The 25,883-nt window shown below is 39.0% G+C and overlaps 1 protein-coding gene across 4 annotated transcripts in view; it reads right to left on the bottom strand.

Moving 5' to 3' along the window:
• SLC30A9 (solute carrier family 30 member 9) overlaps positions 1-23,348 on the bottom strand; it is a 71,806-nt gene extending 48,458 nt beyond the window's left edge. For 2 of the 4 annotated variants that reach the window (XM_022565221.2, XM_089911838.1), the window contains exons 1-3: positions 23,089-23,346; positions 12,937-13,089; positions 1,619-1,681 (exon numbers count right to left, since the gene is read on the bottom strand). In XM_022565221.2, coding sequence (XP_022420929.1) covers positions 1,619-1,681; positions 12,937-13,089; positions 23,089-23,200 — 328 coding nt within the window. In that variant the 5' untranslated portion in view covers positions 23,201-23,346. Of the gene's footprint in view, positions 1-1,618; positions 1,682-12,936; positions 13,090-23,088 lie in introns of all 4 variants that reach the window. The other 2 variants (XM_089911839.1, XM_089911837.1) reach the window with 2 other exon arrangements.
• Between the last annotated feature and the right edge of the window lie 2,535 nt (positions 23,349-25,883).

Genomic DNA, 25,883 nt, shown 5'->3' with positions numbered 1-25,883 from the left:
ACAAACACTGGTGAAACCAGCATTTTATAAAAAATGAAAATAGAAAGTAATCAAAGAGTACTGCACATAATGAAGAACAAGCACTTTTTGTGAAAACTTTTGTTTCAGTTACATATAGTAATCTATATATATACTAGATCATTAGTATTTCTTAAGTGGTTTGCAGTCAAAAAAGTCTGAAAGTCATTGGGCAATTTCACATAATGTAACGAAGATGAAGTAACTATAAGGAACATTTTTATCAGTTAAAAATTATAGGAAGTTAATTATAGACTATAGGTGAAATACTGCCTTCTAAATTTTTCCTATTATCAAGTATCAACCTGTTCATAAAAAAGCCAGAGACACCAATAATAAAATAAAATACCAATTTGGCATCAATTATAGTCTATGAATTAAAAATTACAGTCAACATTGGTCTGTTCATTTTTATAGTGAGACTTTTGGCCACAAAACACAAATAACATAAGCAAATCTCTGAAAATTGTTACCTAGCCACTTCATATTCTATTCTAATGTCTAGTAACTATTGAGTTTTCTATTGTACTTACAAGTTGAAAGAATAAATTAAGACTAAAATTATCCATCACTACAGTAGGTAAAAAGAATCTTAAAATAACACACGAACTATTAAAATCAAATGCACAAATAATAGTTAACAAGAACATTTCAAAAATAAAGTTCAATATAAAAACCAAAACCTTATTTGAAAAAAAGTATATAAAGAAGTTCAGGTTTCTTTTTGCATGAGTTTCTCTAAACCACCTTACTCTAAAAATCCTAAAATTCTAAATCCAAATAAACTTCTCTGGATCAGAGAGGAGAATTACATTGCTCTTCAAAAAGATTAGGTTTTTTTTTACATTACTTTTTAATAATTCCTTCAAAGTAGCTAGAAATCCCTGTTGGCCTGTCCTAGCCCAGATTACTGATGATAAGACAACATTAAGTAGTCTTAACTGTGACTGTACACTATCATCTCCAAAGTTATTCTAGAAAAGAAGTCCCATTTTTAGCACAATCTTATAGGGAGGAAACTAAGGCTCAGAGAAATAAAGTAAACTGCCCAAAGCCATACAGCTAGTATGTCCTAAAGTTACAAATTGAATCCACTTTTCTCTGACGCCAAAGCCATGGTGCTCCTAATCACAGAATTAGTATCTCCATGAAACATGCTACTTTGGAGATGGAAGCCATAGCGCGTTATAAAGAAGAGAGCTGCAAACAAGAATTCCTTCATCACTCAGTCACTCCCAGAAAAGGAAATCAGACAAGAATGTCCAAACTCTACCTGGATTTGAACAAGCTGTAGGTGTTGGCCTCTTGTTCTTTATTAATCACATTACTTTTCTAAAAATGATAAAGCAATTGATGATTTTTATTTGCCATTACTCTTTTCTTTGGGCTTTTGAAAAAAGAACTTGCGTAAAATTTATGACTAAAATGCAAAGTAAACTTCAGTAGAAAATTAGTTTATAAATAGAATAAATCCTTATGGTCAATATATTTAAAGAAAAATGAACATACCCTTATAACTATAAAGAGCTCTATATCAACTAACTTTATATATTTAATTCAAAACACCATTATAATAAAAAATAGAATAAAATATATTTACCTCTTACTTGGAGAGGTTCTTGCTTAATAAGTGGAGCTTTCAGTTCTGCACCAATATTCTCCGCTGTAAAGTTCATTTTTAAAAAGATATTAAGCAGTTGTTTTCATACAAACCTATAAACTTAATTAATATTAGCTGACAATCTGGCAATGTATAAAAAAGATAATATTATCACATGGGCTTCCCTGGTGGCGCAGTGGTTGAGAGTCCGCCTGCCGATGCAGGGGACACGGGTTCGTGCCCTGGTCCGGGAAGATCCCACATGCCGCGGAGCGGCTAGGCCCATGAGTCATGGCCGCTGAGCCGGCGTGTCCGGAGCCTGTGCTCCGCAAGGGGAGGGGCCACAACAGTGAGAGGCCCGTGTACGGCAAAAAAAAAAAAAAAAAAAAAGATAATATTATCACAGACCAAGTTGGATTTATCCTAGGAATGAAACAGTAGTTAAACATTAGAAAAGCTATTAATTCCCCTCATTAACAGATTGAAGGAGAAAAACTATAGAATCATTTCAGGAGCTAAACAAAGAGCATTTAATAAAATTCAGCACCCATGCAAGTTTCAAACCTTTTTAAGAAAATTACGACAAAAAGGAATTTCCTTAAAGGGTAAAGCAAACCTATAACAAACATTGCATTCAATGGTGAAAATTTAGATGCATCACTTTAAAACAAGGGCACATGCTGTCGACTCTTCCACCCAAAACTGTTCTATAGATACTATTCAATGAAGAAAGGATGACGATTAAGTGGTTATTGGAACAACTGTACAACTCCCTCCCCTCCAAAAAATTTAATGAAAGAAAACTGGAATCTACCTCACACCATAAACAACCAATTCCAGGTAAATTAATGACTTAAATAGGAGAAGATATATCCAGCAAATATAATCAACAAAGGATAACTATCAAGAATATTTAAGAATTCCTCCAGATCTATTAACAAAAAGACAACCCATTAGAAAAAATAAGGGCAGAAGACAAGAACAAACTTGCACAGGAAAGGAAATACAAATAACCAATAAACATATGAAGAGACGATAGCCTCGGGCTTCCCTGGTGGCGCAGTGGTTGAGAGTCCGCCTGCCGATGCAGGGGACACGGGTTCGTGCCCCGGTCCGGGAAGATCCCACATGCCGTGGAGCGGCTGGGCCCGTGAGCCATGGCCGCTGAGCCTGTGCGTCCGGAGCCTGTGCTCCGCAACGGGAGAGGCCACAACAGTGAGAGGCCCGCGTACCGAAAAAAAAAAAAAAAGAAAAAAAAGAATCCACCTGCCAATGCAGGGGACACGGGTTCGAGCCCTGGTCCGGGAAGATCCCACATGCTGCGGAGCAACTAAACCCGTGGCCCACAACTACTGAGCCTGCGCTCTAGACCCCACAAGCCACAATTACTGAGCCCGTGTGCCACAACTACTGAAGCCGGCGTGCCTAGAGCCCGTGGTCTGCAACAAGAGAAGTCACCACAATGAGAAGCCCGCATACCGCAATGAAGAGTAGCCCCCGCTCCCCACAACTAGAGGAAGCCCGCATGCAGCTTGCAAATAAACAATAAATAAATAAATAAAATTAAAAGGTTTTAAAAAAAAGAATGCAAGGTTCTCAGGTTAGGTGGTAAATTCCCAGGCGTTGATTTTATTATGCTTTCTAACTTACATATACATAGCATGTATTCTTTTATATGTATCAAATATTTTGTAATAAAAATCTCACCCTTAAAACCTTTTCTCTTATCATATCTTCATTCAATAATATAACATTTTGGAGCTTATTAACAATAGCTAACATTTACTAAGTATTTACCATGTGCCACATACAGTACACTATGTGTTTTACACGCATTATTTCATTTAATCCTCACAAAACTGCTCTGAGGTAAGTACTATTATTATCTTCATCTTATTCAGGAAATTTTGGAACTTCCCTCAAAGTCACACAGCTAGTATTTTAAACATGGAAGCACAGTCAGGATTGAAACCCAAGTCATTTCGATTAGTCTCCTCTCTTAACCACTTTCCTACATTACCTCTATGTTTAAAATAATAATTGATTTATAAGTAGATATTTGTGTATTTTTCGGAAAAGAGGATAGAAGTGAAAACTGGATCAGCAACATGAAGATCACTGGCAACCTTCTGACAACAGCAGTTTCAGCAGGAAGAGTAGAGATGGAGCAACAGGTTGAGGTGAGAATGGGAGATGAGGAAGTGAAAGCAATATCTGGACTTTCAGTAAGAGCTGGAAAAGAGAATGGAATCAAGGAAATATTGATTTTATTTTATATAGAGGTGGAAATGATGAAATAAATGGAAATGAACCATTTCTACATATTTAGAATATGAGTATATATAAATGATAGGCAACACCATGAAAGCTGACTGACTACTTGGTTATCTGATTTAGACTTCAGCCACCTTATTGTCTGACTTCGGTTTACCATCCTTTTTTTCCTTTGCTTTTATTTTTCTTCTGCCTTTCTTGCCATCTGTTAGATTTATAAAGTTTTCTATATCCTCCTCTCACCCCATGCCCATGCTGGTTTCAAATTTATAAGGTTATAGTTCTACTGTTTTCATGATTCCATTTAGAAATTTAACATACATACTTTCCTATAAATCTTTCTAACCATCTGTTATTCCCCATCTCTACCTTCCTCTGAACAAGAAAAAAACCTTTAACCACTGAAAACTTCTTCTATCTTATTACTCTTGACTAAAATTGTAGCATTTAATATAAAATGTTTATGATTTTTACTATCAAATTAACTTTCCAACACATTTTATCCACTTCTTGCTTTTCACTGTCCCTTTTATATCCCAACGCTTCTTTCCCTGAGTTTACTCTGCATCTTATGGAAATACATACTTGAATAGTTTTTTTTTAATGCAGGTAGGTTAGGATAGTCATCTTTATATATGTGAAATGTTTTTATTTTGCCTTCCCTCTAGAATGATTATTTAGACAAGTATAAAATTCTAGGGTAACATTTATTTTTCCTCTTACCCTTTCATGGCTACTACTCCAAATCACTCCTCCCTTATTTTCTGCATATTGTTGCAGATAAAAAGTCTACTTCAAGAGAGCAACAATTGTACTGATAGCAGGCTGACTTTCTCTTTGGCAACTTTTAAGTTGGGTTGTTTCTTGTTTCAGTTTTGAAATCTATGGGTTTCTTTTCATTTACCCTGTTTAGTACTAAAAGAGTATTTTTGATCTGAAGATCCTTGTTTTTCTCAAATTCTGAAAAATTCTCATCCATTATCTCTTTATATATAATTTCTACACCGTTTCTCTATTCTCTCTCTCTCTCTCTGAAATGCCTATTAAATATAGGCTAGAGCTTCATGCCTTTTTAAAGCTTTTTCATTTTCTTGGAAAATCTTTTTGCTTTCCTATGCTCATTCAGGGTGAATTTCAATTTACTAATTCTCTACTTGACTATGGCTATTTAATCTATTAAATACTTACTTTAGTGATTACACTTTTATTTGTAAGCTCTATAGTTGGCTCTTTCCCAGATTTCCTTGTTCTGCTTTTATTTCTGCCAGTTTGTGTTTCAAAATATGAGTTCTCCTCAAGTCCATTCTCTACGTCTGTGTCTCTATTCTGTCCTGCCCCTGTCTGTGTCTCTATTCCTGTCCTGCCCCTACGTTCATCAGAACCATTTTTTTTTTCAGATTCCATATGTGTGCTAACATACGGTATTTGTTTTTCTCTTTCTGACTTACTTCACTCTGTATGACAGACTCTAGGTCCATCCACCTCACTACAAATAACTCAATTTCATTTCTTTTCATGGCTGAGTAATATTCCATCGTATATATGTGCCACATCTTCTTTATCCATTCATCTTGTCGATGGACACTTAGGTTGCTTCCTACATGGTATGTTTTGATAACCAAAATGTGCAGAAAATCCCAAAAGGCTTTATTTTAACTATTCATCAGATCCTAAGTAGGTTATGATGGCATATTAGTAAAAAAAAAAAAAAAAGGCTTAAAAACACTTCTATTTAATTAATTAATAACTATAGCTTATAACATTTGACACTGATCAGTTAAATAACTGATATTTTATTTTTGTCTACCTATACAGCAAACTAATTCTAAAGCATCTTTATAGAATCTATATATTACTTAAAAATTTTGTTTTGGGGAATAGAGCCCTGGGCAGACAAAAGTGAAGGGACAGAGTGGTAGAAAAATAAGCTTTCAACACTCACCTAGTGTCTGAACAACTGAAATCTACTGTCTAAAGTTTCACAGACAACCCTCCTTTCTACAATGATCAAAGTCATTCAAACAAATCACATAAAATAAGTTGCTCTAAAATTGATACTTTTTTTTTTTTTTTTTTTGCGGTACACGGGCCTCCCACTGTTGTGGCCTCTCCCGCTGCAGAGCACAGACTCCGGACGCGCAGGCTCAGTGGCCATGGCTCACGGGCCCAGCCACTCCATGGCATGTGGGATCTTCCCGGACCAGGGCACGAACCCACGTCCCCAGCATCGGCAGGCGGACTCTCAACCACTGCGCCACCAGGGAAGCCCTAAAACTGATACTTCTGGATATTCTTCTCACCACAAACTGTCTAGACATTACTAATTATATAGTGTTACGAATCACAGGGAGGTTCCTGGTAGCCTAGTGGTTAGGATTCTGGGCTTCCACTGACATGGCCCAGGTTCAATCCCCGGTTGGGTAACTGAGATCCCACAAGCCACCCAGTGCAGCAAAAAAGAATCACAAACAAGAAATGCTAGTAAATGGCTCAAACACATGTATGAATACTTTTTTTGCACACCGCCATCTTAATAAACTTACACTGGATCACTGGAGTAGAATCTTTATGATTTCAATAAGTAACCAGACATTCTATCCATGAATATCTCTAGAAATTTGTTTTAAGCTCAAGCCCTGGCTGTTTGCCACACATCTGCTGTCATTAGCAAAATTAAAACTGATTTTACTAAAATTTAAAACATTTGAATGCTCCTTAAAAACTTAAGGATTCCTTAGCAAGTCTCTGCCTCTTAATGAGCTGTTTCTGACTTTATCATGTGATCTGAATTATTCAGAAGTCGATCTCAAACTCTTAAATATACAAATTATCTTTCAATCAAGCAATTACTTGCTGTCTATCTGATGGTTAACAAGGTCTAATTTGGCCTAAGCAAATTCTGAAAACTTGAGCCCAAAATAAAACAATCAATAAACAATGTACTCTGAACATAATAAAATAAACTAACATCTTAATTTCAGTCAGCAGAGAAAAAAGAAACCTAGTCACAGATTTCAATTTCAAGCCTTCTGTATAGTTGAACCAACATTAAATGTTTTTGCCTGAGTTGATGTTCATCTCAGAAAAGCATTATAACATGTTTTACCTTTAATTATATTATTTCATCATCTGTTTCTTCTCCCATTTCAATGTTCTAATAAATATGCTTATTTCTGGAACTTAGGGACTCATGACACCCTCCATTCCTTCATCCTCTAATATCAAACTCTCAATCAATATTTACCCGAGCAGTTCTCCATCACCACAAGGAAAAGAGAAGAAACTGGCTAAAACTGCATAGTAAGCCCAAGAGAAGATGAGGCTTAGGGAAAAGGATGAAAAACAGGCATCATAAACATAAACACAGGTTTCTCAAGGAATCTGTAAAATCTTCCCTGTGAAAGACATCCGACTATAGAAAAGACAGTCTTGAAATGTTTATTATGTTTATTATTCTTCTCTCTTCTCCTAACACCACACTCTCCTTGGCTTTTCTTTTACCTCTCCAGACTGCACCTCCTCAAGTATTCTTTGCAAGCTCCTCCTCTTCCACTTGTCCCTTACTCACTGGGGATTCTGTACTAGCTCTTATCTCCCCAATCTAAACTCTCTCCCTATACTGTCTCAAACACACTCATGACTTCAGTTACCACCTGGGTGTAGCTAATAACTCCTAAATCTCTATCACCAGGTTAGAACTCTATGCATTCACTTATGTACAAAATATTAAACCCCTACTATGGGCAAGCCACTGCTATAGGCACTGAAGTTCCTGCTATCACGAGGCTTGGAAACGGGGGGAAAAATAAAGCAGATACTGAAAATATCAGTCAGTGATAAGTGCTAACTACAGAGAGAATTAAAATGAGTGTAATATTAAAGACTGACTGGGTGTGCAGAGCTGACATGTCATTTAAGATGTAAATGACCAGGACTTCCCTGGTGGCGCGGTGGTTATGAATCCGCCTGCCAATGCAGGGGACATGGGTTCAAGCCCTGGTCCAGGAAGATCCCACATGCCACAGGGCAACTAAGCCTGTGCGCCACAACTACTGAGCCTGTGCTCTAGAGCCCACAAGCCACAACTACTGAGCCTGCGTGCTGCAACTACTGAAGCTGCAAGCCTAGAGCCCGTGCTCCACAATGAGAAGCCACCGCAATGAGGAGCCCGTGCACTGCAACGAAGAGTAGCCCCCACTCACCACAACCAGAGAAAGCCCACGCGCAACAACAAAGACCCAACGCAGCCAAAAATAAAATAAATTTAAAAATAGGGCTTCCCTGGTGGCGCAGTGGTTGAGAGTCTGCCTGCCGACGCGGGGGACGCGGGTTTGTGCCCCGGTCCGGGAGGATCCCACATGCCGCGGAGCGGCAGGGCCCATGAGCCATGGCCGCTGAGCCTGCGCGTCCAGAGCCTGTGCTCCGCAGCGGGAGAGGCCGCAGCGGTGAGAGGCCCGCATACCGTAAATTAATTAAGCAAATAAATTTATTTATTTATTTATATTTTTAAAAAGATGTAAATGACCAAAACGGTCAGCCACATGAAGAAGGGCATCTTGAAAAGAAAAAGCAACTAGAGCACACACCCTAAAACAAGAATAAGTTTGGTATTTTCTAAGAACCAAAAGGAGACTGGTTTGGCTGAAATATAATGAGAAAGTAAGAGTGGAATTAAGGAGCCCCGGGAGAGGCTACTGCACTAATCCAGCCAAAAGATCGTGTCTCACAGTAGAAAAGTAGTATAACCAACTGCCTACTAGTCATCTGCCAAGATGCCCCAGAGGCACCTATGATTCAGATGTCCAAGAATGAATCCTCACCTTCTCATTAATATATATACTCCAGCTTTGGTATTCCTAATTTTATTTTTTTATAGATTATTTTATTTATTTACTTTTGGCTGTGCTGGGTCTTCGTTGCTGCACGCAGGCTTTCTCTAGTTGCGGCGAGTGGGGGCTACTCTTCGTTGCAGTGCGCAGGCTTCTCATTGCAGTGGCTTCTCATGTTGCGGAGCATGGGCTCTAGGTGCACGGGCTTCAGTAGTTGCAGTACACAGGCTCAGTAGCTGTGGCTCACAGGTTCTAGAACACAGGCTCAGTAGTTGTGGCGCACAGGCTTAGTTGCCCTGTGGCATGTGGGATCTTCCCAGACCAAGGATCAACCCACGTCCCCTGCATTGGCAGGCAGATTCTTAACCACTGCACCACCAGAGAAGTCCCTTAATTTTAGAAATCAATGAAATCACCGACACAATCACCCAATCCAATCCAGTAACCATGCACTGTCCTTTACTTGACCCTCTCTCTTTCAGTCCCCCAAATTCAATCACCAGGTCTTAATTACTCAGCTCCTAAATCTCTTGCGTTCACCTACTCCCTTAAAAAAATCATTGACATTAACCTAGACTACAGCCTCATTTGTATTACTGTTTTCAGTCTCCCTCCTTTGCAATCTCTTTTCCAGTCTGCATCTAGTTATCTTTCTAAAATCTTAAATCTGATTAAGTACTTCCTCTACTTAAAATACTCCAATAGATTCCCACTGCCTACAAAACAGCCCAAACTCCTAAACAAAACCCTAATCTGACTACTGTTTACCTCTTGAGTTTCACCCATTGTACTTGCAAAACTACCAACCCCACCACGAGATCCTCTACTCACTAGTCTAGACACACTAAGTTACTTGCAGTGTTACCTTTTTTCTCCACCACTCATCACATCAATGCCTACTTTCAGGTCACTAATTAGGTATCATTTCCTATGGAAACCTTCCTCAACCATGCAAGACTCAGTTAGGTGTCCCTCCAGCACACAGTATTTCTTCTATCACAGTACTTACTATACTTTTTTTGCTTAATTTTCTATTTTAGTAATAAAGAGAATATAAACTCAGAGAGTCATTCTCATTTGCTGCCATATAAAAAGTGCTCAATAAATACTCCTTGAATAAATTAATGAATAAATGAATAAATAAAGGACTTCTTTTTTTTTTTTTGCAGTACGCAGGCCTCTCACCGTTGTGGCCTCTCCCGTTGCGGAGCACAGGCTCCGGACGCGCAGGCTCAGCGGCCATGGCTCACGGGCCCAGCCGCTCTGAGGCATGTAGGATCCTCCTGGACCGGGGCACGAACCCGAATCCCCTGCATCGGCAGGCAGACTCTCAACCACTGCGCCACCAGGGAAGCCCCAAGGACTTCTTTTTAATGCTGCACAGCAGACTAGGAAATTAAAAAACTTTTCAAATGCATTGCTAAGCTAGCAAAATGATGTGAAGAGGGCAAAAATGAAGGGAAAGCAGGACCTCTGTAGAATAAGAGAGCAGACCAAAGCCAGTTTTTTCCCTGATGATTTCTGTTGAAGCTTACATTCTTTGAGATTCTACTTCCACAGCTGCAAGGGGCATGGGAGAACAAAGAATAAAACTAGGTTCTGCTAAAGACGGAGAGTCTAACAGGAGATACCCAGAAAAAAACCTAGACACCTGGCATTACTGTGACCTAGAAAAAACACACAGAGAAGGGGATAGCAAGGAAGCAAGCCTGCACCTACTCTGGTGTCACATAGTGGAGAACAGAAAAACTCCCCTGAAAATCCTAAGGATAAGGCAGCTCACACAAGTTTATAGTCTGAATTCATGCTACTAACGTGGTCCAAAAATCTTAAGCTGACTTTAATTTAATGTGGTCCCAAGTTGTGTCCCCAGCAGCTAACAGAGGCAAATGCAAACTCTCTATGCAGGAACACATCCTCAATCAGAGACATCAAATAGTTCCAAGATATAAAACTACATGGAAAATGAACACTTCTCAGTTTAAAAACAGATAGGGCATCATGAATGAGAGCAAGAAATGGAGGAAAAAGATAATACGGTAAGAACCAAAGATTTCAGAGAGCAGAATTTTCAGTCCCAGATTATAAAATAGCTATGTTTAATACACCTAATAATAAAGAAGTCTGAAAACATAAGCAAGGAGCAAGAGACCAACCAACCAAGATGAAAAATAGAAATAATTTCTAGAAATGAAAAATATAATCATTAAAATTAAAAACCCAACAGATGTACCAACCCGCAGATTAGAGGCAACTAAAGAGGGAATTAGTGAACTAGGTAGGCCTAAGGAAATAACCCAGGATCTAGGCCAGAAACATAAAGAAATACAAAGTATGTCAGAGAGGTTTAGAGACATGGAAATTAAAGCAAGAAGATCCAAAATATTTCTAACTAGAGTTCCAAAAGGAGATAAAAGAGAAATGAGAGGGGGTAATACATATTTCAAGGGACAGTGACAGAGAATTGTAGAATTCCAGAATTGAATTGATAGAAAAATGCCAATTCTCAGATCCAGGAAGCCCAACAAATCTCAGGCAGGGTAAATACAAAGAAATACACACCTAGTCACTTCATAGTAAAACTGCAGTTTACACCAAAGAAAAAGACTTTCAAAATACAGTTAATCAAATTTAAAAAGCAGACAAACAGAAAAGACATGGAAACAAAGGCAAAATATCTGACTTCTCAACAGCAACAGTGAAAGCCAAAAGACAGTGGAATAAGATATTAAAATGTGCCTTTACCATGAAAGATCCTCACCTAAAGGAATTTCTATAGGATGTATTCTACATCAGACAGAAAGAGCAGAGAAATAAGAAAAGATGGTTAACAAAGATTTTAGATAAATTTGAACAAATAGCAATGTTTATTTTATAGAAGGAAAAGAGAGCAGAATAGACACAAAATACTAGCAAACAAATCACATGTGAGTTTGGAGGGGGTGACCAGAGTTAAAACATTCTAAGTTCTTTGTATTTTTCAGAAGGAAAGTAAACTTTTCAATTACCTTTAGACTTTAGTACAGACATAAAGTATATAACTCCCAAGCAAGTGTGTGTTGTTTCTGTGTATGAGGGAGAGGGGATAATGGAATGAGAAAAAAAAGGTTTTTTTAGAAGGCAAAAATGGAATTAAAAAAAAAAAAAACGCACAGGGAAGCACATGATACAATGGCAGAAATATGTCCAAACATATCGATTATTACAGTAAATGTAAACAGACTAAATTTTCAGTTAAAAGACAAAGATTATCAAATTAGGACAAAAACAGGTTAAAGCCAAAGGACAGGAAAAATTACACCATTTGCCATTTCATTGGCAAATACCAATGAAATCTGAAGATGTCGCTAAAAAAAAAAAAAGAGTTGTTACATAACAAGAAAAGGTCTAATTCATCAGTGTTATGTAACAATTCTACATGTGTATGCATCTAACAACATAGCTTCAAAACACATAATGCAAAATTTTAGGTAAAACTAAAAGAAAGTACAACTTTCAAGTACAACTTTACTTGATTCAGTGTGCAACAGGGAACAGTATTTGAAAAGCTTCCAAATGTCACTAAATTCTGCCATTCTAAAAGAAGAAAAGTTTTTTAATTTCAAACAAACTAATAATAAGGATTTTTATACCCAATAAAACTATGGCTTAAATTCCTACTTTAAGAAGAAAGGTTCAAAAGTAATGAGCAAAATAGCTAACTGATATGATAGTTAAAAAATGAATAACAGAGTAAATACAAAGGAAGCAGAAAGGAGAATATATTTAAGGTAAGAGTGGAAATTAATGAAATGAGACAAACATATGATATAGATTCAAAGTAAAAAAAATTACTTGGAAAAATAATAAAATAGACAAAGTTTTGGCAAAATTAATCAAGAAAATAAGACAAACACCACTAGGAATGGAAAAAAGGGTGTAACTACATATGCTGCTAAAAGTATACAGAGAGTACCATAAACTTCATGCCAATAAATTAAAAGTTTAGTTGAAGTGGATAAATTGCTAGAAAAAAACAGAACTTACCAAAATTGAGTCAAAAAGAAATAGAAAAATCAAAAGAAATTAAGTTAGCAGTTTAATGACTCCTCACCAAGAAAACACTAGTCCAGATGATTTTACATGTAAGTTCTGTCAAACATTCAAGGAACAAATAATCTTATGCAAACGATCCCAGTATACAGAAGAAAACTATTTTAAAAGATTTATACATACCTGCTTCATCAAATGATGGTATTTTTTCCATTTTGTGAGTTTGTGATCCCCGTCCTTCTTTCTGAACATTTGTGGAATACGACTTTACTTGATTCAGTGGGCAACAGGGAACAATATTTGAAAAGCTCCCAAATGTCACTAAATTCTGCCATTCTGAAAGAAAAAAATTTTAATTTCAAACAAATTTCAAATAAGGATTTTTATACCCAATAAAACATACCTATGATAAGAGAATAATTTTACAGAATAACAGTAAAACTTTCATCCTGTTAAATATCCAAATGCACAATGCTAAGCCACCCTTTCCATGGAGGTGTTTCATTGAGCCCTAGGTATACAGGGTCTATATTTTGTAAAGGAAAAGAAAATATTTTTTCCCCTAATTTGCAAATTTATTTATATGGTAACTTTTAAAATTATATAAAATCAAAATATTTGTATTATTCAGCTGTTCTGAAAGGTCTCTGGCATTTAAAAGATATTCTTTATTTTGTATGCTGGTTGCATGATAAAAAAAATGGCATAATGTACTTTTCAGAATAAGAACTCTGAGAAGGGGAAGGTCAGGAGGGTATCCTACTCAAAACTACCCTGCATCTTCCTTCTGCTAGATGGAGACTGAGTCACCTTTCATTTCACAATCAATATGTGAATTATATTAATCAGTCATTCATACTGTCACTGATGTTTTTAAATCAGATAATTAGATCAACATTTGGTGAGATTTCTCGGTATATGGGAATTCTAATTGAGGGAAGAATAGAAGACTAATTACAAAGCACTTTAGCTGTTGCATCTGGGTTGACTGTGAGCTTTAGAGGGCTGAAATACAGAAGGAAAATATATTCCACATTTGCATCAAAGTGGTAGAAAAGTAAATCTATCTGTCTCTACTCTCATGTGACCCTCTTGCTTTTATTTTTTTACGCTGAGTACTTAAAACTCGAAAATCTTGTTTAGGTATAATTTATATATTTTCTAAAGTTTTAGGTGAAATAATGAAATTATATCATTAGAAACAGTCAATTTTCTCCAAGAGTGGAGGGTTAAGCACTTAAGAGTTGAAACTTTTCTGGGGCTTCCCTGGTGGCGCAGTGGTTGGGAATCCGCCTGCCGAAGCAGGGGACACGGGTTCGTGCCCCGGTCTGGGAAGATCCCACATGCCGCGGAGTCGCTGGGCCCGTGAGCCATGGCCGCTGAGCCTGCGCGTCCGGAGCCTGTGCTCCGCAACGGGAGAGGCCACAACAGTGAGAGGCCTGTGTACCACAAAAAATAAATAAAAATATGTAACCTACCAGCAAAATTAGTGAAGAAAGAGTTAAAGCAAATTCTCCTAAGAAACCCACCCTCCAGGAAAGCATCTTCTTCACCACAGCCACTGGTGTTCCGACTTGTCAGCCCTATTCAAAATATCTTTTGTGATTATTACCTAACAAAAACACTATGACACCAACATTTTTTTTACCCACTGATGAAACACTTCTATAGAGACTGTGCTAAGGTGTTTAAAGAGGGATTACTACAGTCTAAAAATCCTTCCTCAGAAGAGGACAATGTTTTCGTGACTTGATCCTAGATCTTTTTCAAGGTTCTCCTTAATTTTTAAAACGTTATTACAGAAAATTTCAATTATATGCAAAGGTAGAAAAAAACAGTACAATAAACGTACACATACTCATTACTTCAACAACTATCAACTCATGGCCAACCTTGTTTCACCTCTGCCTGCACCTGCATCTCCCCACCTACATATTAATTTGATGTAAATCTCAGACATAAAATAATTTCATTCTTAAATATTTCAGTATGCATTCTAAAAGATAAGAACTTTTTAAAACATAGCCATACCACCATTGCAAGTAAAAAAAAATCCTTAATATCATCAAATATCCTCAATTTCCAATTTCCACTGTTACAAGTCATAATTTTTGTGTATGTGAACAGATCTTAATTTGGTCCACATACTACAATTGACTGAGATGTCTTTTAAGTCTCTCTTCTACAGGATATGTGTTTTAGAGCAATTTTTATATTGAAGAAACCAGCTGTTTGTACTAAATTTTTGTCCTGTTTTCCAGTCTGAATTTTACTGATTTAATTCCCATGGTGTTGTTTAACCTGTACTTCTATGTGTTCTATAAATCGATGGATATAAAGGCTTTATCCAAATTCAGGTTCCTTTTTATTAGGACAACACTACTTGGTAAGTGGTGATGTGTTCTTTAACCAGGAGCCACATAATATTTGGTTATCTCTATTTGTGATAGTGTCTGCTGTTGTTCAATGCCTAGAATCATTTATTCCTCAGGTGGTTACAAAATGGTGATATTATAGTTTTATCACTTCATTTTTTAGTCAGAATACTTCTACAAAGAGAAAATTCCCTTCATGTATTTGGTTATCCAGCAGTACAGTTCATATAAGAAAGTCACGCTGTATGCTTAATTTTTTCCCTTTATTTACCAGTTCTCAAAATAATGAGTTCACTACCTACCATCCTGCAATAGTGACACAATAATTTGCATGTGTCACTATGATTCCATAGATTTAAACATTATTTGATGTATATCAATCCATTTTAGTCATTATCCTGATTTATGTCCAAACTGTCCATCCCATTTTGGGCCAGTAGGGGTCTCTTCAAATTGACTCCTGTGTCCTTTTTGTTTTTGGCCTCTCCCCACGGCTTGTGGGATCTTAGTTCCCTGACCAGGGATCAAACCCTTAACTTCAACAGTGAAAGCGCAGAGTCCTAACCACTGGACCACCAGGGAATTCCCAACTCCTGTGTCCTTTGACACTATCTTAGTAATCTTGATAGCTTCCTTGCTCACCGTTTCAAAAAGTAATTACTTTTTAAATTTAGTAGAATTTTAGGTATCAGCTTTAATTTTTTTTTTTTTTTTTTTTTTTGCGGCACGTGGGCCTCTCACTGCTGTGGCTTCTCCCGCCGCGGAGCACAGGCTCCAGGCGCAGGCTCAGCGGCCAAGACCCACGGGCCCAGCCACTCCGCGGCACGCGAGATCCTCCCAGACAGGGGCACGAACCCGTGTCCCCCACATCAGCAGGCGGACTCCCAACCACTGTGCCACCAGGGAAGCCTCTAGGTATCAGCTTTAAAAGTACACATTTGCCATGAATACAAGATTGAAAATTACACAGAAATTGCATAATGTTTCTACCTTTAACATTTTATATTCTAAAAAATACACAAGACCACATTTGATTCAATAAAACAGAATACCTAACACATAGCAGTAGAAACTCAACCATTTGTTGAATAAATTACTGAATTTGTTAATTAATTCTAGAAGGCAGAAAGACAGTAAAAAAAAAGTAACCACCATTCATGCCCTTTCTTCAAGGTGACTTCTAAAATAAGCTATGTTATGGTTAGATTAGTCTTTAGTTTGGTGCTCACTACTCTATGGGCCTGGACAAGGCTGTTCATCGAGACTGCAGAGCTACTGGTATCTTATCAGTCTAGTCGAAACAATCACTTTTCTCTGCTTTTATTTTACTGTTACTGCCTCTGCAACTCCTAATAACATTGCTACTGATCACCCTTTGTCCTCTCTCCAATCTTGTTTGTCACCTACCACTTACTCTGGCTTTTGGAGGAAATTTAGCCTTTTCATACTACAACAATACAAAATACAAACAATACAAAAACAATACAAATACAACAATACAAAAAACTCTTTTTCTCCCATGCAAACTGACAATTCTGTCTACTGTGTATGTTGCTTCTGCAATAATAATAACTAAAAACAAACAAAAAGATTTCTTAACGGTTTGAAATGTTTTGCTTCAGGCTAATTTCAGGACCAGAGACAAACCTGCACCTAAGTCTTCTTTTTTTTTTTTTTTTTTTTGCGGTACGCGGGCCTCTCCCGTTGCGGAGCACAGGCTCCGGATGCGCAGGCTCAGCGGCCATGGCTCACGGGCCTAGCCACTCCGCGGCATGTGGGATCTTCCCGGACCGGGGCACGAACCCGTGTCCCCTGCATCGGCAGGCGGACTCTCAACCACTGCGCCATCAGGGGAGCCCCAGTCTCTTTTCTTAAGAGACCATTGCAGGGACTTCCCTGGTGGTCCAGTGGTTAAGATTCCGTGCTCCGGATGCAGGGGGGCCAGATTCGACCCCTGGTCAGGGAACTAGATCCCGCATGCCACAACTAAAGATCCCGCAGGCAGCAATGAAGATCCTGCAGCACGCAACTAATACCCAGCACAGCCAAATAAATAAATATTTTTTTTAAAAAGAGAGACCATTGCAGATTGATGGACCTAGAGGTTATCATACCAAGTGAAATCAGACAGAGAAAGACAAATATCATATGATATCACTTATATGTGGAATCTAAAAAATGATACAAATAAACTTATTTACAAAACAGAAACAGACTCACAAATATAGAAAACATACTTATGGTTACCAAAGGGGAAAAGAGGGGAGGGATAAATTAGGACCTTGAGATTAACATATATACACTACTAAACATAAAACAGATAAACAACAAGGACCTACTGTATAGCACAGGGAACTACATTCAATACCTTGTAATAACCTACCATGGAAAAGAGTCTAAAAAAGAATACATATATATATGTATATTCTGAAAAATATACATTCTGAAAAAGAATATACGTGTGTGTGTATAACTGAATCATGATGTTGCATTAAAAAAAGCAGGAGACAAAATAATACAGCTTGGTTTCAACTATTCAAAAATGCTACTGGTGAAATATCTGGATTATGCATAATTTTTACTCTATACCTTATACTTTTCTGTATGTTCCCCAAATGCCTAAAATTTTAAATTAAAAATACATCCATTGTTAAATTACTTCAAATATTATACTGCTAATAGTAACACACTGACTATCTTTAGTTTACTTTTATGCTTTCAGCTAACAAAAAATGCAGGAAAATCCCTCTTATGTCTAATCATCTGGCAAGCAAAAGTGTGACCTAGACCAGGTGGCTCAACCTTCAGGACTATTGCTGATGTGATTTTTCACCAGAACAGAGTAAGCAATAGGGAATCCTTTTTTTTTTTTTTTTTTTGGAGTATGTAAAGAATATACAACTTCCTGCACTGCATCTTGGCACACCAACTCTGCTGCCTTAATTCTTGTAAATATTTGCTTAGGAAAAGGGGGAAAAAATATCAAATACATTAAGGATTTGCCAAGTGCCACTGTACTAAATGCTTTACCTGTATTATCACACTATAATTGATATCCCAAAACACACCTCAAAGCCATCTACATCTCTCCATCTCCATTGCTAAGTACCATGGCCCAACCACAATCCTGTTTGCGTAGGTAACTCTAATAGCCCCCAGTGATCTCCTTATTTACACTCTTCCCTTTCCAATCCATTCTCTACACAGTAGTCAGAATGATATTTTTTAAACACTTGCTTGTTTTTTAAACCTACAACCCAAAAGGCTATGATGCCTCCCCAATCTCATTTCACACACCCCTCCCCTTCCAACCACACTCCAGCGACAGCACGTTTCCTCCTGCGCCTGAATACAAGTCTAGTCTCTAGGGTTTCTATTTGCTCTGCCTGGATTGCTCTTTGCCCCAGATGTTCACTTGGCTTGCTCATTTTCATTTTTCATGCCTTGGCTCAGTTTCCACCTCCTCAGGAAAGCTGGAGTCCCAGGCCAGCACAGCTAATGAAATGGCCCCTGCTGGCTACCTTCTAGCCCATCACTCTGCTTATTTCCTTTATAGCATTTAGATATGTTTTCTCATTCCTCATTTCCAAAAAAGGTGGAAACTGTGTCTGTCTTGTTCAGTACTGTACCACCAGCAACTACAATGCCTGGTACCTCTTTCCTGAATGATCCTCACTCACAAAAACCCTATGAAGCACATACCATGGTTAACCTCATTTTACAGGTAACCCTATTATTAACCTGAACTACACAGAATCATGCTGTCAGCCTGCCAAAATGGTCTTTTTTTATAACTGTCAATGTTCCTATTAGTTATTTAAGGGGTTAAATTCCCACTCTACTTTTCGTATGGTAATACTAGCAGATTGCAGACAGAAATTTAAAAATACAAAGGTCAGTTTCTGTATTTTTATTTAAAAACTATACTTTTATTAATCTCGGACTTAAGCAAAAGCACATATCTGATTTGGCATGTAGTCCTTAAAGGAGCATCTTCCCATCTCAAATCATTGTCAAATGAGGCAAGACATAAATACATGAACAAATAAAATAAGTGCTTATGCAAAGCCAAAAGAACTTTTTTAAAAAAGGGCATATTTACTAGAGAAACTAAGTAATATTTTTATTATTTAAAAGTATATGTTTGTGTAGATCATTTGAAAAACACTAAAGTTAATTAAAAAAATTTTCTAGAGAAAGTCACTGGTAATATCATAGTATATATTCTTACTACATTTTTTCCAGTTTCAAGAGCATTTTCCCACATCACTAAATATTCTTCTAAATTATGATTTTTTTAAAAAAATGTTTGCATCTATCACCAGCCCTTAATAACTGTACCAGGGCTTCCCTGGTGGCGCAGTGGTTAAGCATCCACCTGCCAATGCAGGGGACACGGGTTCGAGCCCTGATCTGGGAAGATCCCACATGCCGTGGAGCAACTAAGCCCGTGCGCCACAACTACTGAGCCTGTGCTCTACAGCCTGTGAGCCGCAACTACTGAGCCCGTGTGTCTAGAGCCCGTGCTCCACAAGAGAAGCCACTGCAATGAGAAGCCAGCACACCACAAGGAAGAGTAGCCCCCACTCACCGCAACAAGAGAAAGCCTGCACACAGCAACGAAGACCCAACCAGCCAAAAATAAATTTATAAAAATAAAATAAAAAATAATTGTACCATAACGTTTCCTATTCTTCATAACTGTAAACGTTACCTATTTACCACTATTAATAATAAACTTGTGCACAGATTTTAATATGTATCTGATTATTTCTTGAAAGCAAATCCCTTTAAATAGAATTGTTGGGTGAGAAGGCATATACCTTTAAATTTCTTTCTTTTTTTTTTTTTTTTGTGGTACGCGGGCCTCTCACTGTTGTGGTCTCTCCCGTTGTGGAGCACAGGCTCCGGACGCGCAGGCTCAGCGGCCATGGCTCACGGGCCCAGCCGCTCCGCGGCATGTGGGATCTTCCCAGACCAGGGCACGAACCCGTGTCCCCTGCATCGGCAGGCGGACTCTCAACCACTGCGCCACCAGGGAAGCCCCCATAAAGTTCTTTTTCTTTTTTTAAGTAAGGTTTTATTTATTTATTACTTATTTATCTTTTGGCTGCACTGGGTCTTCATTGCTGCAGGCGGGCTTTCTCTAGTTGCGGCGAGTGGGAGCTACTCTTCGTTGCGGTGTGTGGCTTATTGCGGAGGCTTCTCTTGCTGCAGAGCATGGGCTCTAGGCACGCGGAATTCAGTAGTTGTGGCTCGCTGGCTCTAGAGCGCAGGCTCAGTAGTTGTGGCACACAGGCTTAGTTGCTCCATGGCATGTGGGATCTTCCCGGACCAGGGCTCTAACCCGTGTCCGCTGCATTGGCAGGCGGATTCTTAACCACTGAACTACCAGGGAAGTCCTAAAGTTATTTTTAATATAAAGAATAACTGACCTCCAAAACACTGTTCAACTAACTATATGTCCCAAGCAGTAGTAAGAGAGTTCCTGCTTTCCTGCATCCTCAATATGAAGAATCACTATGAAAAACTTAGCTAATATGAGACAATGAGTAGTAAGTCCTTTAGACTTATATTTCTATGCTTATTAGTAAGTATGGAACATTTTTGCATTTTTATTGGCTACTCGAATGGCTTTATGAAACCATTCATTTCCTTTGCCCATTTTTCTACTGGAATGTACGTTGATTTGTAAAAATTCTTTATAAATTAGGGATACTAACTTTAAAAGTGCACTGTGCAATACAGTACTCACTGTTTACTGAGCACTTGAAATGTGGAGTCTGAACTAAGATGTGCTGGAAGTGTAAACTGGACTCCAGAGCCGGTAAGAAAAGATAATGTAAAATATCTCAATAATTTTTATATTGATTACGTGTTGAAATATTTTGAATATACTGGATAAAATATATTAATAAAATTAATTTCATCTGTTTTTACTTTTTATGGCTATCAGACAAATCAAAACATACATGGTTCACATTATATTTCTTTCGGACAGAGCTGCTCTAGAATATTGTCTTGCTTTTTGCCTTTAAATGTTTTCAGTGTTAGTTTGACCCACAGACATTCTCATTTTTAAGTATACAAATGAAGCAGTTGTTTCCTTCAAGATTTCCTCCTCAACTATATTCTTTATAAGTTTTTCCCAGCCACACAGCAGTTTCAGAAGCATAAACTAAACTTTATGTGACAAAGAAAAATATTTATTTTTAGAATTTTTTCTCAAAAGTTCTGCAAATATTTTCTTCTTACATGCATCCAACTTAGTACTCTTTTTAGTTAGTACTCTTAGTACTCTAAACAGTACTTAGTACTCTTTTTCTAAATTAGTACTCTTTTTCTAAATAAATTATTTAAGCTTTATCATAATTATGGTTGCCCTTTTCAAAACTGTTTCAGTATTTTTGAAACTAAATTTGCACAAACAAGGTTATTTTTTACATCTACTGTTTTTAAGCATGAAAACACATTTTAATTTTTTGGTAATAAACACTGCAAACAACTTTGCAGTCATTCCGACTGGTGAGATAGGTGATTATTATCTGTAGTTCACAGAGGGATGAGACAAAGAGCACATAATTTTCGACTTGACAACGACAGACAATAATGGATTACAAATTACACTATTTCAACTTCTTTTTACCCACCCTTAAAGGGCAGTTTAGACTAAATTCAACAGCCACTCCACGTAATTTAAGTGTAAAATGCCGAAACTGCTTGGTCAATAAAAGTAACTAGGCCAGAAAGTTTAACTGGGGATTTTGGAGTACAGTACAACCAGATGAATCATTTTGTTCACAAGAGAATCAGGTACATTTCCATAACAGGAAAAATCCACAGTTACACGTTTTTATCACTACCAAAAAGCACCCAGAACAGTGCTGTTAAAATTAACCCTTCCGAAATTTTAAAAGCCAGTTTTTATATTTATTGCAAATAAAAGGACCATATTCTAAAATAATTGCACAGAATAGGCATTATTTTAGCCTATGTTACTTATAAACTTGAATGACTACGACTTCCAATTTCTACTGCAAGGTCACAAACATGCTACAAGTTTTTTCAAACATAAATTTTGGGTAAATGTTTCTGTAAATACTCTTTTCATCCCCAAGACTCTGGGGGATTAGATTAGGGGTGGATTTGGTTCTGTCTCTTCCCTCATTGTTCCTAACAGTTCCCAAGTGTCAAGCAACCTATGGCATGCCAATGACGGCAAAAACGGAGGTAAGCCTAATTAAAACTTGCAAGTTCAAGGTTATTTTGTAAACTGTCAATTTAAATTTGAGTCAGAAACGACATCTGAAAAAGAGGGATAAAACCTCCCGACAACCACTTTTTTCTGGGTTACAGCTCCAGTAGACACTTTTTCACCAAAAAGATTGTTCAACCGAACTGGGCTCATTCAACAATTGTAGGATGGTCATACCCCCATCTTAAAGGATGTCTCGTAAATGTTGCGTAGCAACCCCCAAATTCCTCCTTAGAAAATTTAATAACACAGGTTGGGAGTACGAGAAAAGGAACAGGGTAAGAAAATCTATTCGGTCAAAGTGCTCAAAAAGGGTAAGGCTGTGAGCTCAAAAGACCCTGGAACTTTGTGGAGTCAGCAATTTCGCACTGGCTGCGGGGGGAGGCGGGCGGTCACCGCCGGGCACTGCCACGCTCACGTAATGTTTTATCTGAAACGAAGTGGTCCGTTTCATGGATGCGACCCGGCCCGAGAACTGCCCCCAAATGCCCGCGGGGACCGTGGGCGAGACCAGGATCAGGGAGGCCTGTAGGGGCCGCCGCCGGCTGGGCAGGCTGAACTGCAAAGGCGGAGGTCCGACAAGAAGGTTCTGGGGTTGGGAAAGGGCAAGGCGGCATACTCCCGAGGCGAGGCGCCCGGCGCCGAGCCCGGCCTTGTCTTCCAGACCGGCTTCCGCGGAGTCAGAGGCCGGCGCAGGACACTCACCCTGGAGGTCGCTGGAGCCGCAGGCTGCCGCCCTGCAGCGCAGACGGAGCCGGCACAGGGAAGACCAGCTACATCTGTGGGCCGCGGCGGCGGCGGCCAAGCCCGATAACATCCTGGAGGGGCAAAGGCCCCCACTCGAACACCGCTTGCTACCTCCGCTCCGCCGCCGAAACCAACTGGCTCCATAGACCGGACACTACCGAACACCAACGCCTGCGCCGCCGCAGGCGGCCTTAGCGAACTCGGAAATGGTAACATTATTTAATGACCTGGCCGCGGAGGCAGCGGAAATGACGTACACGCAGAGCGCGAATCGCGAGATCTTGCCCCGGAAGAGCTTGGTAGGGCGTGGCTGCGCAGAAAGTTTGGCGTGTTCGCTTTGTCTTAACGCGCTACTGCGTTTGCACCTTGCTTGGATATCTACAAGTTAATTGTTTGCTTCTTAACCGCCAGGAAAGCCTTGGCAGAAGTGACAGCCGTTGAGGGCTCTGCCTGTTTCTTTTTTCTGGGCTCAGATCCTGGGCCATGGTGTTGGAAATGGGAGGTAAGGTGGGAAGGAAGGACAGTGGCCTTCTGAGCCTCTCCCTCTCCAGAGCCTTTCTGGATAATCCCAAACCTAGGCTAATTTGTCCTCAGTGCCCTCGGGACCTGGAACACAGTACATCACAACAGCGTTGTGTAGCCATTACCGTGAAGGCAAGTACCCACAGAATCAGTTAACTTGCCCTAGTAACGTCTGAACCTCAGATTCCTGTCTGTAATATACAGTACTAAGACTTACACGTTCAGGATTTGTCTGGGTAAAAGCAGATGTGCAGACATGCAAATAGGAGTCAGTTTGGCCCCAGGGAGAAGGAGACGAGAACAATATTCACCAAGCATTAACTGTGTTGTTTATCTGACATGCTCATTCAGGTCTTAGCTCAAACTGGAATGAGGCCTGCCTTGACCACCCTAGCTATTGTAAGGGAGCAAAATTTGCCACCCCAAAACGGGTTTCTTTGGCAAGAGAATTAATTTAGGATGATTTTTTTTTTTAAGGCCCAAAAGACTCATCACCTTTGACCTTTCCCCTACCTGCCTAAAAGAATATAGATAGAGAACTTGTTCCAAGAAGGGAGCTATCACCATAGATAACTGTAGTACACACTAGGTATATAGACAGGGAGGAACCTAGCAAAGTCGCTTGTTAAAATTCCTCTCTGTCCTCTTGTCTCTGTGGGCCCAGCAAACATTTGTTTACCAAACATTTGCTTTTTTGTCTCCTTACCAGTTGCCTTCCTCCCCTTGGAAGACCCGAACTACTACCCCCAACATCCTCTTTTTTCTTTAGCTGAAGATGGTATTCACGGTGAGGGTTTGGGCCATTTTGGAGAGTTAGTCAGTTTTCCTGGGTCTCTCCCATGTATACATGTTATTAAACTTTCGTTTGATTTTCTCTTGTTAATCTGTCTCATGTTAATTTAATTCTTAGACCAGCTAGTGTAACAGGGAAGAGCCAATTTTGACTCCATGTTGGATCTGCTTCTTTGACTTTAGCCTTTGCTTTTCGTTGCTTTTGTTATTAAAATCATACATGATGGCCTGCCTCAGGGAACCCTACCCACCTGTGAATGTCCCCGAGCCTGGCCATTCCAGGAGACGTTTTGCAAGACTGATGGCCCTTTTTACTTTACTTCCTTCCCACCTCTCCCTCTCTATTCTGCCTTTTTACTTTACTTCCCTCTCTGACTCTATAAAAGAAACTTACATCCAGATGCCGTACGGTGGTTATTTTGAGACACTAGTCTGCCATCTTCTCCGTCTGCCAGCTTTCCGAATAAAGTCGTGTTCCTTGCCTCAACGCCTTGTCTCTGATATATTGGCCTGTCGTGCGGTGAGCAGAGAGCAAGCTTGGACTCAGTAACACTAGAACTTGGAAGAGTAGAGGAAAATTTCTTCCTCCCGACGCTATAATAGGCCTGTTTATTATCTACCCTGTTGCCCTGTATACTTTTCTTCAAAATGTCTATAGATATTTGAAATTATATATGTATTTATTTTTTTATTTTCTGTCTCTCAATAAAAAATAAACATCGTGATGCTGGAATCTTGTGTTTTGCACACTGCTGTTTCCAGGGGCTAAAACAGTGCCTGACACAAATAAATTAATCGAATGGAATGCATGATGGTTTGTTTTAAAATTAATGAGTCATTTAACTGTAGTATTACTGTTGTCGAACCCAAGTTCGTGTGTCCTATGCACAAAGAGGCCAAACAAACCAAGACGTAGGAGTCTGGAGCAGAGAAGGGTTTATTGCAGGGCCAAGCAAAGCCGTAACTCCCTGAATGTTTTCAGGGAAGAGTTTCTACGGGCAAAATTCGGATGAAGGTCTGCAGGGTGTGTGACCTTCCTCTGATTGGTTGGTTGTGAGGTAGCAGGTTGAGATTGAGATTCCAAGAATCTCAATCATCAGCCTTCTGGTTCCAACCAGTCTAGGGTCCACGTGGCTTGTGCTCAGCTGGAAGTTACCATCCTCCACCTGGGTGGGGAGCCTTAGTTCCTGTAGAACTCAAAGATATATTGTTATGTATATCTACTGAGTAGGAACCAGGACCCTGCTTTATTGTTGCACTATCGTTTCTTGACTGCTCCTCCTTTGTTTCTGCATTCCTTCACTTCCCTAATTAGTAACTTTGAATAACTCGTAACTTGGAGAGGGTCTGGGAGGCTGTAGCCTTTTTCCTATAAGTAAGAAACAGGGGACATGGAAAGGCCCCACAGGGTCCTGCTCAGTTTCACTACAAAATAACTA

Source organism: Delphinapterus leucas, chromosome 5 (genome assembly GCF_059928025.1).
Source record: "Delphinapterus leucas isolate spDelLeu-1000000601 "Yukka" chromosome 5, BTC_Dleu_Yukka2, whole genome shotgun sequence".
NCBI lineage: Eukaryota > Metazoa > Chordata > Mammalia > Artiodactyla > Monodontidae > Delphinapterus > Delphinapterus leucas.
The sequence above is the reverse complement of the archived record's forward strand: the minus strand, read 5'-3'. Positions and strand labels throughout refer to the sequence as shown.